Source organism: Gymnoscopelus braueri (assembly GCF_963280865.1).
Source record: "Gymnoscopelus braueri genome assembly, chromosome: 20".
NCBI lineage: Eukaryota > Metazoa > Chordata > Actinopteri > Myctophiformes > Myctophidae > Gymnoscopelus > Gymnoscopelus braueri.
Genome location: NC_137622.1, coordinates 20977693 through 20990897, shown reverse-complemented (window position 1 = coordinate 20990897; position 13205 = coordinate 20977693). Strand labels below are relative to the sequence as shown.

General features: G+C 39.5%; 1 protein-coding gene across 1 annotated transcript in view; it reads right to left on the bottom strand.

The window, feature by feature from the left end:
- Positions 1–1276: 1276 nt before the first annotated feature.
- slc16a2 (solute carrier family 16 member 2) overlaps positions 1277–13205 on the bottom strand; it is a 28988-nt gene continuing 17059 nt past the window's right edge. Inside the window, exons 4-6 of the mRNA XM_080416760.1 lie at positions 11628–11771; positions 10290–10518; positions 1277–7922 (exon numbers count right to left, since the gene is read on the bottom strand). Of these exons, the coding sequence (XP_080272886.1) occupies positions 7663–7922; positions 10290–10518; positions 11628–11771 (633 nt within the window). The 3' untranslated portion in view covers positions 1277–7662. The remainder of the gene's footprint in view (positions 7923–10289; positions 10519–11627; positions 11772–13205) is intronic.

Sequence of the window (13205 nt, the reverse complement as noted above, 5' to 3'; positions counted from 1 at the left end):
TGTGTATGGAGAAATCTTCTCGTCTCCGAGCTTAGGAGAATGTAGGTGTTTGCATTATTTGACTTCAAGAGATGAGTGTGTGTTGCCCTCTGGTGGAATATCACTGCTGTTACATCTGTTACTAAAGTAGTCTCTCTCTCAGTTTCTGTGTATTCTTTGTAGGTAACTTGTTTAACAGCTTTGAATGAACCTGGTATCCCTATTTTGGGCATATATCATCATTTTCAAAATAATAATTTATTTCACTCGCATCGTGAGTGATAGCATCGTATGGCAGTATAAAACAGGGCTTAAGTGGTTAACAAGTATGGGGAAACTCAGCTGAGCACTGCTACAGTTATATGGCTTGTTGTGAATATGATCCTCTGTTCTTCAGTGGTGGAAAGTAACTAATTACATTATTACACAATACTTTTACTTCTACTCCTCTACATCTCAGAGGCAAATATTGTACTTTTTACTCCACCGTTTTAAAAAAAAAACTTAAGTTATTAGTTACTAATAGATTTTGATTATGATTACAAAACATACAACATTACCTACTTCAGCCCTATCCACAAGTTTCCTAGGGCGTTGTGGGCATCACCTCCTGTCGATTTGATCAGGTATATCAGGGATCAAATCGACAGGAAGTGATGCCCACAACGCCCTAGGAAACTTGTGGATAGACATTTGGCCCATTTGAAAATAGCTGATCAACAAGTGCGTCACCATGCGACGCATTGTGAGCTTGTAGATCTGCCATTTTCAAAAGATTTGTATTCATTTGAAAACGTGTGAAATGGAACATTCTGCACAATGAGTACTTTCTACTTTTGGTACTCTAAGTACATTTTCATACCAATACTTTTGTACTTTTATTCAAGTAGATTTTGAATTCCGGACTTTTACTTGTAACAGAGTATTTCTACATTGTAGTATTGATACTTTTACTTAAGTAAAAATGATTTGAGTACTTTTTCCACCACGGCTGTTCTTGTCATAATATGTGATGATGAGGATCACAGAGCTTGCTTGACAAGTGACTGATGATCCATTTTGCAACGTGCACATGATGTGCACAAATGCCTTTCTCTGGGACATGAACAAAGCACACTCACCAGATTGTTCCGTGTGATTTGTGCATGTCTGAGGTATAGGCAGTGGTGGAATGCAACTAAATACTCTTACTCAAGTACTGCACTTAACATTTCAGTGAGAGACCACAACAACATGGACACTTATGATCATATTACACCTTTATTATTAGTTTAATAGAAAACAATAACAACTGGGTCTGCTTTTTATCTGTTTGTTTTCATACAGATACAAAATAACTTCGGCAAAAACATTACATGTTTATGTCTAGCAGCATAATTTCAAATTTTTGATTGTGTGTGGTGTGTCACAAGCCTTGTTAGAACAATTCATGAAAAAAAAGCTGAAATGGAACAAGACTCATATAAAAGGTTAAAAGGTCTGAAAAAAGAGGTTGACAGTTGTAGGATATGAGAGGCAACAGTGATAAAAATGTAGCAACCTTATTAAAAGGCAAAAAGACAAGAAAATTGAGGTGACATGGTCAGGTAATGCATTGCCATAGAGCCGCAAATAGCACTTTCAATATGCAGGGCTCTAGGCAGCTTTGGCCTGGGACCACAAGGAATCATAAATATATATCAACAGTAATATAGAAAAGTTGGAATATTTGAGGATACACAATTAGACAAGGTTGGTGACAAGCATCATCAATCTCATCTAATTGTAAGCACACAGTCATACAGATAATGTACAATGTACAGTATACATATGGGCAGTGAATATACTGAAACATATTTACGGTAGATCTTTACAGAAGAGGGCAAGTGGATTCTACAGCTTGTTATAACATTGCTATTTCAAGGTACATGAATACTGACGAACCAATACTTCTTTGCTGCAATCTTGGTGACCATGGGACTAGTATTGGGAAAGTCCCACATCAGTCCATGGCTGATGTGGGACTTTCAATTCTTGACTTGTCCTCATACTTTATAGACCTCAGGCTATTCTTGAAGTGGTGAGAATTATGTTTGTGTCCTGACCCATATAGAATTGCGTACATGGTCCCAGGCTGAGGCTGTTCACTCTCATGGTAAAGCATAACATTTAAACAGTCATTTAAAGGTGAGATGAAACAAGCACACACTTGAAATTGCACAGAATAATTCAATATTACTGTGTGGGATTGCCTTTAAATTTGTGTGGATAATACATTGTTATGTGTCAGTCAGATGTTTCATCTAGAAAATAGTTTAATGGGATGAAACTGAAATGCATGTGATAGATTTCTACCAATCACCATTCAAACAGAAAACTTATTTTAAATGGTCAAATAACTTCATTGGGTCATTATCTTTTATTTCTTTCTAAATCATCCTGATTTAGTCTAGAACATGTTTGCAGTCGTTGACTATAAGCCTAATTGAAGCACATTAATTATGACACCTTTTTTACATTAATTATATCTTACTGAAAATACCACTTTCAATGCATTCTTCTGTAACTCAGATCCTGTACACCTCACAGGAATGAAGAAAAAATCATATGAAATTTGCCTAATTAGAAAAATAAGGAATAATCTTAAAAAGTGTTAAAGTGAGTGTATAACTGCATTAATTGTCGATAGCTTAGGTAACATACAAGGGGCTCTACTAGCTTTGTGGGTATTTCTGGAACTCCTACAGGCTCTACAGCTACAACTGCTACATTGGGGGACAAATGCAAATTTGAGATTCAGAGTGTCACTAACACAATTTCTGTTGCTCCCAAGTATGCATTTATCCTCTTGAGTTTGTCATATGCAGATATTACAGTAGATTGCATTGTGGTTACAGACAGTGGACCATGAGCCCATCAAGGTTGCATAGACAGCAAGACTTTGGCAAGCCAAACACTGGCTCAGCACCATGCAACCATCCAGATGTGTATCGCTCTTCCAACATTCAACATTCAGTTTACATATTATATAAACTTACTCATAAGAGACATATGCAATATTTATAATTTTCCTAGTAGTTATTAAAACATATTTATATAAATGTTTCAACATAAGATGGAAACAATTGAAAAGGAACTTTTAAGCAAAATAAAATACATATATCATTAAATTATTGTATTTTCAGTTTGCAGCTATAGCAACAATGTCTAACTAATCAGCTGGTTCTACCCAGACATTGGGTTAGGCTAATGGCTAACCATTAAGCATTGTAACATAGAAAGCAAGATACGTAAAAACAAAAACAACAACTAAAAAGTGAAGGAGAAAAGATTGTCCACCGACGCTATTTCAGTACTCCCCAACAGTAACCAATTGTATTGGTTCACTGCCAGTATCTTTTTCTTAGTTTTTCAAACAACTTGTTTTACACGCTTAGGCTCTTTACACTCCAGGGGCATGATGAATAAACAATACGAAAAAGTAATTTTGCATCAAACTATTCATATAGTTGATGTCTCGTTCATACCGGTTGATGCCTTTTTTTCACTGTGAAAAATCAATCTAGTTCCAAAAGGATCTTTTAGCCTTAGATGTGCGATTCCTGCTGCTCTTGATCTGTGTGTGCGACCTACAGCCAAGTCTAGCTTTATAGAGGAAAACAAGCTAATGCTACTGCATTATCAAGTTCTACAATCTCAATGTGAACCCATGAGACTGCAAGCTGGCAGAGGTGTGGTGGTCAAGGTGAAGAGGAATGATGACAGAAAGCCCACCAAAAATGGGGTAACCTCTCATAAAGCTAATTTTAAACTCAGATTTTACCCACTCCCCTGAGGGCTGTGAAAGTTCTACATGTACTGTACTTCCATGTGGTGCCTAAGAAGTTATGGAATTGTGGAGGAAGCAAGGTTGATTGAAAACAGGCTTTTGGCAGTTGATGACACTGCTGCAACGGCAGCAGATCTGTGGCCCTGAAACCCTATTATGACTGCAACAGCAAACTATATGAAAATATGTATAAAATAATGCCAACATTATGTTCCAACTAGATTACTGAGGTATAAGTGTTCTTTTCCTATTCAATACCTTTTGTCCTGTAGCATTACTTGTGCTGTGGTGAGATGAACGTAGCATTTAGGCTCATGGCATTGTTTGTCACACAGAGAGCATTTGAATCAATGCAGCGCAAACGTGGACAGAAGAGGATGCAATCTTGCATCAATAGCAGTATTCATTGACTGAATAGTGGCACGGCAGCATCTACTTATTGACTTTCAATTCCTTTCTCCTTGCAGCACAGAGGAACAAAAACAGGAACTATAACGGGAACAAAAAGTCAGCCATCGCATCTCGCACCATTATTTAGCATGTAATCTCGGGAGGTAAGTGGTCCATATTCAGTAACAGTAACTAAAATCTCTCTTCTTGTGGATTGAAGAGTCTAAATGAGGCAGTGTATGGTTTTGTTTCTGGATTTAGTTGACTACTCATGTAGAAAGACAGCAGCAAATCGTCACCCTGAACAGGTTGTCCAAAAATGTAGTCTGATGAGGTTAAAAGCCATTAATCTATATAGTGTCCTTATTAACAGGTTGTAACAAAGCCGTGTCACATACATTACACCAGCAATGTATGTTATCCAAAAGTAGGCACACATGTACATATACACAGAGGAAACACTGCAAACATGATACAAAATGCCCAGTTGATTTTGAATGTGAAAAATCTGCTACAACAGCAATCAGTCTATTGTTACAGCTGTATATTACTTGATGCTTTCATTTAAAAGTAAATGCACAATGTTAAAATAATTACCATTAAAAAAGAAAGCAAAAACAACCACTTGTCTTAGTTTCAAAATTGGCAAAGCTATGGCTCATGTAGTAATGTAAGATTAACTATTTTAAATGACCTAACCCCTGGCAAAAAAATGGACAGACTGACAAAAATGACTGCAACAATATATGCCAAAAGCTTAAGGTTAAGGCTGCGTACTAGTAACAAAGACAAACTTTGTATCATCTATATCTTGTTTTATCACATGATGTAGGCTCTGCTGACTTTGATTGCATAAGTTTATCTGCAATAAAGTGCATATTCACAATGGATCTGTGTCAAACATAATCCTACCAAATACTCGGTACGATTGCTGGCTGATTTAGTTTCCTACTACGAACACACATCTGGCTCCCATCTGGGCAGGCTGACAAGGTAGGTGAAGTCACTTTGATTTACCCTAGGTGTGAACATGGATATATTAGAACTGGATGGGCCACCTATTATTTTCATTGAAATGTTCTCGCCCAGCGAGAGTGATCTTAGGACATGTTTGCTGCTCTGATTAAGTAATTAAACAAGGTGTAAGAGCCTCAGTAAAGTATTTTAAATCTTTAGATTTATATTTATTTATATGTTCATGACAAGTCTCACCAAGCCAAATTCCTTTATGGGCACATTATATGAATACACTAAGTGCATTAATATTCAGCATACACATCACTGATTAATTTAAGTGATTAAGATGCAGCTTTTACAATTATGTTTCACTCACTTACACTCCATTCTGATGTACTTTTAATCTAATTATTGCTGTATCAGAACAGAACAATGGCTATGTGTGAGGAGTGGACCAATTGCTTGGAAACCTTTATGTCCACTACACCAAGTCTTCTATATTTGGGTATTTCCATTTAAAAGGGACTTTATACTTTTTAATCGGCCACATTTAGGGAATAATACACAACCTTCACTACATTTATGAACCTAGCAGTTACTTTCAAAGTGTTTCACTTTAAAACTGTAAGAGGAATTAATCAAAGGTAGCACACCTGGACCAGCACCTAAATGCTTTAAACTGTGTTAAATAATTGAACGCTCCCAAATATTGAAATAGTAGACATCGGGGAGTGACAAACTTCAAATACCATTTACCGTCGGTAAAGAAAAATACCCATACACTGGATCGTTTCTTGCTTGAATTTAACGATGTTTCGGCCCTAACTTGCAATGTTTTCATCAGGCATAGGATGTTTTTCTTTACCTATTGTATTTTCTACATTGTACCAAGCACCTGGTAGATACACTCGTATTGACGGGATGTGCATACACTATGTTTCGAAAACTTGAAATACCACCCTGACACAAACAAACAATTCCATATGGACTAACAAAATACAAAATATCAAACCCTCACAAATAACCAGCTACAACTTAAAGGGAAACTTCACAGATTTTTTTTTAACCTAAATCCCATTGTTCTGATGTGAGGAGACCATATATGTAGTGAGGGGAAAAATACCCTGGGCCATATCTTGCCTTACCCTTTATGTCTAAACTTTTTGGGCATTTTTTACTATTTTGAAAAACATTTTAAAATAGTTCAAATAGCCGATCTACAAGCTCATGTACATTTTCACTATTTCATTTTTTTTTTAAGAATAGTAAAAAATGCCAAAAAGGTTTAGGCATGAGGTGTAAGGCGGCGCGCAAGATTGCTGTCTTTTGTGTATTTCTCCCACAAAAAGGCGGAGGTGTACCCCTTGAGGTCGTTTCACATCATCGGTCATATGGAATGTACGCCCAATGATGCGAAATGGTCGCGGCCGGGCGTACGCCTCATATTAGAACAATGGGATTTAGGTTAAGAAGCTGCTAAATTTCCATTGAATAATACACCCATGATTGTGCAAAACCAGCCCTGACCGGATTACATGCAGGACAGCGTCCTGGGGTGTGAAGTACAGTTTAGCACAGTGTACGGCTGAGTTGAGGTGAATGTGTGAGGTGGCTGGTCTCTTTAGAAGAGATTCTCCCACTGAGTCCTGTGAGAGGGTGGCTTATATGTAACAACACATGAGCCATCCTTCATCTGTATGTCACAATAGAATATATTGACAATTAGAAAAGATCAGAATGGACCTCCGACATTGCGTACAGTAATTATGAATCCAATAACTCTGTACGTCTCTTTGATATTGATAATGAACTGTCATTTAGAAAGGCAGTAAGATAAATGCTCTAAAGTCAAGAGGTTAACATTTAAAATGTATTTCTTTTTCTCCTCACTTGGAGGTCTTACACATTACATGTGTGCGCAGTTCAGTTCAGTTTACAACTGAATAAGAATATCTTTGAATCAAAGACGATTGTAACAATAAACTCTAGTTCAGATTGTGTTACGCTTATCCAAGTCATAGGTTTCAATTGGCTGTTTTTCCTTCTCTTTTGTCCTTCCCATCATATGGGCCAAATGACAAAGAAAAGGGTCGGAGAGTGTCGGGTCAAAAGTGAAGGTCCACCGAACAGGTAGTTTCATGGTTGAGGGTGAAGGGACAAGAGCAGAACCCCATGGGGATTGTGGTCCATATAAATGGCTCTGGTCTGGGCAAGGGCAATGATTGGACGGGCAAAAAAGTGCTGGAGGGCGGAATCCCTATTAGAAATAACAGGGACATTTTTTTTCTCTTTAAAAAAAAACTAAACTGAAAAAAAATATATGAGCCCGAAATGAGAGAGATCATGTTTGTTATGTGCATTTGTGTACACAGGTAGGGCCATGTGTACTTGTATTATGCCATATGAATCATCGAATTCCTCTCAATAGTTTATTTTGCATGTTAATACTCCACCAAAAGTATCACATATATATACGACAATGCCCAGGCAGCCATGATGATATCATGGCTTACCTTCATAGTGCTACTTCAGATGTGCGTCTCCACGTCGGTGTAGCCCGGCAGCATGTCTCCGTTAGAGCAGCTCTTGGGCTCCTCTGATGGCTGGGCAGAGGGCAGCATGTGGGTGGTAGGTTCCGGATCTTCTTGTGACACTCCAGCCTGTTGTTGACGCTGGAGCCTGCGGTGGACGAGGGGTACAAAGAACAGCACCACACCCCCCACCATAGGAGGCACGCCGGCCAGGGAAAAGGCTACCGTGTAGTTCCCAAAGATGTCACGAAGAAGACCTACATGTTGGCAGGGTACACAGGAGGAGATATCAATGTGTGACCCTATGTGTGGACCCTATGTGATCAAGTCAACACACTGCTCAATTCCCATGTCAGACTCAAGTCCTGAGGCACTAGTCTCAAGTCAAGACCTAAGTCTATGTCGAATATCAAGTCATGCCTGTGTAAGTATGTCTGTGTAGGTTTTATCAAGTCTCAAGTCAAGTCTGTGCACAGAAACAAGTCATGTCTCAAAAACACGCACAAAAATACAAAGATTCATAAATAATAATCATAATAGTCTTCCTCATAATGTGAAAATACAGTGGTTGCACCTTCTGTGAAGTTTTCCTTTCCATGGGGGAATTGGATAGATACTTGCCTGAGTGTCAACCCTATGTATATTTACATGCACTGTAGTCATTCATGTAAACATGCTATACCTACAAAGTTCATAGAGTTTAAAGTAAGGCATCAGAGTAACATGTTTGATCAACTGCTTAATGTCTTATCGAATCGTGCTTACAGTATGTTGGGTACATATGAAGGTGAAGTTTACGGATTAGGGGTACATTGGGAGAAGGATGATGAAGATGGAGCTGCCAGGCAAGAGGCGAAGAGGAAGGCCAAAGAGGAGGTTTATGGATGCGGTGAGAGAGGACATGCAGGTGGCTGGAGTAACCAATGAAGACGCAGAGAACAGAACCAGATGGAAACAGATGATCCGCTGTGGCTACCTCGATGGGAATTAACTGAGAGAAGTGGTGTTTGATAACACAAGATTTGAGGGATCATTTGGCATCAAAATCCAGTATTGTCCGGGCTCTATTGTATAGACTCAGGGGTAAATGGGATTGTAAATAGACTGGGATCCATTTTGGAACACTGTCTCTATGGTATTGTTAGTTAACAAACATAAATAACATCAGGCAATAAAATGTCTAAATGTTTGTCCCAGTAGTGCAGTGTCCAGGGCAATCCATACGCGTAGCCAAGCTATTCAGTCCTCTGGCAGCAGCATGTTATACTGTAGATCTCAACTCTAGACACTGCAAGTCAGATCTTCTGTCATTCATTACTGACACTGACACTGACAGAGCAATATCTCTGAAACAGGAGTTCATCCAGTTCCATGGAGATTACATGTTGGTTCTGATTCAATATGGCCCACAGTATGACATAGGGAGGACCTTCAACTTAATACAACAGGGAAGGACATGAGGTACTTAAAAGAAGTGTGTGTGTGTGTGTGTGTGTGTGGGGGGGGGGGGGGGTGGGAGGGGGGCAGAGTTTTATAAGAAATGCCCGGCAGGTATACTTGTGCCGAGAGAATTTGGTCAGAAAGACCTTGGAGATCAAGTTAACATTCAGCCCCTGGTGCCTTTGGCTCTGCTCCTGCTGCCGGGGAGGGATTGCAGTGCAGGAGATGAAAAGGGGAGACAAGGAGAGGGACAGGTGGAGGGGGGCGGGGGAACTTTAAACTACATGTGTAAGTAGACATTAAGGAGTTAAGAAATGTCATCTGGGAGAGCAGCAGGACACCATGTACAACCGTTCCTGCATCCAGTATCAACAGGTTGACAGGTTCATGCTAAACTTTGTACTTGGCCTGAGTATGCTGCCTGTGTTTGTGAGTGCGTGTGCGTGTGCGTGTGCGTGTGTGTGTGTGTGTGTGTGTGTGTGTACTCATGTAGATAAATTGGCAGAGACAGTCTGTCCCTGGCCATGGTCCCAGAGCGTAAATCTAACAAGTGTACAGCTTATCCCACCTCACATGTCTTTGCCATGTTACAACTATTCTATCTTTGGTCAACCATAACATTTATACTAAGCACACTCTGAGTTTCACTACATCAAAGAGTACTAGCTAAAAGGTGCAGTAAATTATATGATTTTGACATTTGTTTTGTTAAAATAAGTGTTAATCAATGGCTCTATATTCTGATAGCAATCATTGCTATGAAGTGTTTGTTCAGTCAGGGGTCTCCCTGTCTATCCAGCTCTTTAGTAAACAGAAAATGCGTTTTCAGGTCGGGATACAAATGTTATCCAATCAGGAGAGAGAATTTACAGGATACAGTGAAATTGGGAGTGACACAAAGAAGTGGGCAGACAAAATTGGAAACACTGTCAAAATTGAAGCTAATTAATGATCTTTTGTGGGGGTTCTCTCTCCTGATTGGCTGAAATTGGCAACCCACCTCCAAATGTAGTTTCTGTTTTTTAAAGAGCTGGAGACCTCTGTTATTGAATAAACACTCTATAGCAATGATTTCTATCAGAATATAGAGCTTTTACTTTACAACAAAAACAACAACAAAAAAAGTTTAGTTTTAACCAAAAATACCACATGCACTACCTTTTAAAATGGAACAAGCTTCTTACCAGCAATGGGTGGCCCAGCAGTCATAGGAACAGCCATGAGGCCAAGAAGGTAGCCTATGGCCTGTGAAGCCTGCATGGGCCCAACCAGCTCAAAGGCAATGGGAGCCATGATGGTAAGGAAGCATCCGTCACACAGCCCCAGGATCACACACACCACTACTAGACCCTCAAACACAGTGCACTGCGGAATCAACATGGACATCAAGCCCAGTATTATGAAGGACGCCACCTGAAATTGAAGAGAGGATCGCATATGGCAAGTGAGCTTTTATCCTCTTTATTTGCCTGCATAATAGAGATAGATAGAGAGAGAGATATGCATTTCCTTGGCACAATGTTATCTCTCTCTCTAACACTACAATGTTATCTCTCTCTCTAACACACACACACACACACACACACACACACACACACACAGTACATGTATGTATATATTTAAATAATATATATAATTTGAACTGTTTTTTTTATTTTATTTATTTTAAGTGGTTGAAGTTATCTGAATCAGATCTTCAGATAACATTGTCTGCTGCTTTGTCTCAAGATAGTTTGTAATAGTTTGTAATTCAAACTAGTGTGTTTAAGAGTCGCAGTTGCTGTATGCGGCTACTAGCCAAGCTAATTATCTAATTAGCTGTTTTCAAACACCAAAATAATCAAGCAATACTATTGCATTACACCGAGCCCAGAATTCATGACTTCATTAATGTGACCTGTGAACAAGGATTGTGTGCTTAAACCATGAGCAAAAGGGGACTGCATTCAATCCCATTAACAATCAAACCATTGTATAAAATAAATAAATAAATAAAAGGATTAGACAACTGTGGGTTAAACTATATTGTATTTCAGTATCAAAGCCTTCAATAAACAAGGCTGTGCATCACAGATTTCTTTCCAACCGGTATGTTTCTTTATTGAAACAGCAGGGGAGAGACTGTGGTTACATCATTGTAAACAGAGTCTCTTTTACAATCAGGCCTTACGGTCTTTTCCTCCACGTCTATAATGCTTTCACTGAATGTACAACTCCAGCAAAGCCAGCACAAGGATAATCACATTTACAGGAGCTACTTGAACCCAGGTACTCAATTCAAAGGCTTACAACACACAGTCTACAAATGATAAATAAGCTATATATGCAGAAGTTTGCCTACCTGAAGGCACACAGAAAATTATCAGTGTTAATTTAACTGCTGAAAAGAGTATAAAAATGGACCCAGACACTGAGGATTTGACTACTGTAACTATGTAACTCATGTCTACCCGTCTAGAATACTGTAGATCGTAAAAAGTATCCTAAAGAGTTAAGACATGTGGATTCAGGTCTTCCCTCACCTGCATGTAGATCTTGTTTAGCCCCGGGATTAGGTCCCCAATCTTGCCAAAGGCGAGTCGGCCCACACCTGATGACGCACCTATACACACCAGCAGCACCCATTCCTTCTGAGTCTCTTTAAACTGTTCCTTGACAAAGTTGATCTGAAAAACAGACACGGAGAGAAAAACAGCTGAATGGACCTTGGGTGCTGTGTGGACGTTGTTGTGGCTGTGCTTAGAGAAACTCACTCAAAGCTGGAACTAATATACTGTAAGGATCAGCTGACAAATTGTGTCAAAAAAAACGTGCAAATAACACATGAGCTCCTGCACGTTGTTCCAATATTTTACTCTCAATGAATCAATGAACTGTGAACGGGGGGTGTGTGTGTGTGTGTGTGTGTGTGTGTGTGTGTGTGTGTGTGTGTGTGTGTGTGCGCTTTGAGAAAGTGCAAAGAATTTCACTAATTACACAGCCACAAACTGGGGCAAGACCCCAGTTTTTGGATAATTTAAACTCTCAAGTATGTTAATTATTTTCCGGCATTATTACATAGATACTGTAGGAGAGTGTAGAAAACCAAGGGCTGAGAGATGAGACTTGTGAGACAAGATCGGGAGTCGGATTCTAACTCAGGTCCTTGTGGCTAACAAGGAGCACAGAGCCTGTGCACTAACCGGCTGAGCTATACGACACACCCCCAACTAAGTATTTTCAACTGGAAAAAAAGAGTCTTTATACTATATTATACTATAACAGCGGGACAGGAAGACCCAATACATAGGCTATAGATCACACATTCTCACTCCCCTCCGCCTCAACACCTGAATTAGATCCAAAACATGAAACCACCCTCTGAAGCTTTTCCTGACCACAATATGCTGGTCCGTGTGAACTATTTGCACAGCTTTGAAGGGCGCTACATGCCAGGGTCTGACATCAAGGGCCATAGGATAGGCATGTTTAGGAACACAGAGAGGCCATACAGGAGAGGTTTCCTGAAGTGGTTGAGCCAATACAAAGGCCGGGGTGTTGTTTACATCTGGGCCTGGGCCTGAAACAACAGGCCTGACAGGAGGAGGCCAGAGAAGAAACATCCGACATCTGGATGGAGAGAGAGACCCAAATCCATAGTTTTACGCTGCATTTTGTATTCCATCCTTCTCCTTCATTCGCTCAATAACTCTCCCTTTCCATCTCCCCTTCCTTAACACCAAAATTAGCAGAGTGGAGATTGTTCCTTTTGCAGCCTCTGCACCTGAACCTAAATTTGGGATGCTAATCCTTATGGGATATGTTTGACTGTAGTTGATCATGCTGTTATTGGCAAAAGTGCAATGAGCTCCACAGTTACAGCTATACTCAGTGATTGGCAGCCATTCATGGCAGTAGAGCTTGCAAAACCCCATTATTTTATATGTGCATGAAAAGTCGTTGTTAGGACCAGTTTATAATATCTGTGTACAGAGATATATATTATAATGTGTGTATATAAGTTCTTTCTTTGATTTGTATTCATTTAATTGAATTCCTGCAATGTATTAATCCAATGTGTAATATGTCTGACATAGTCCTTGGGCCAAACCCCAAAATCT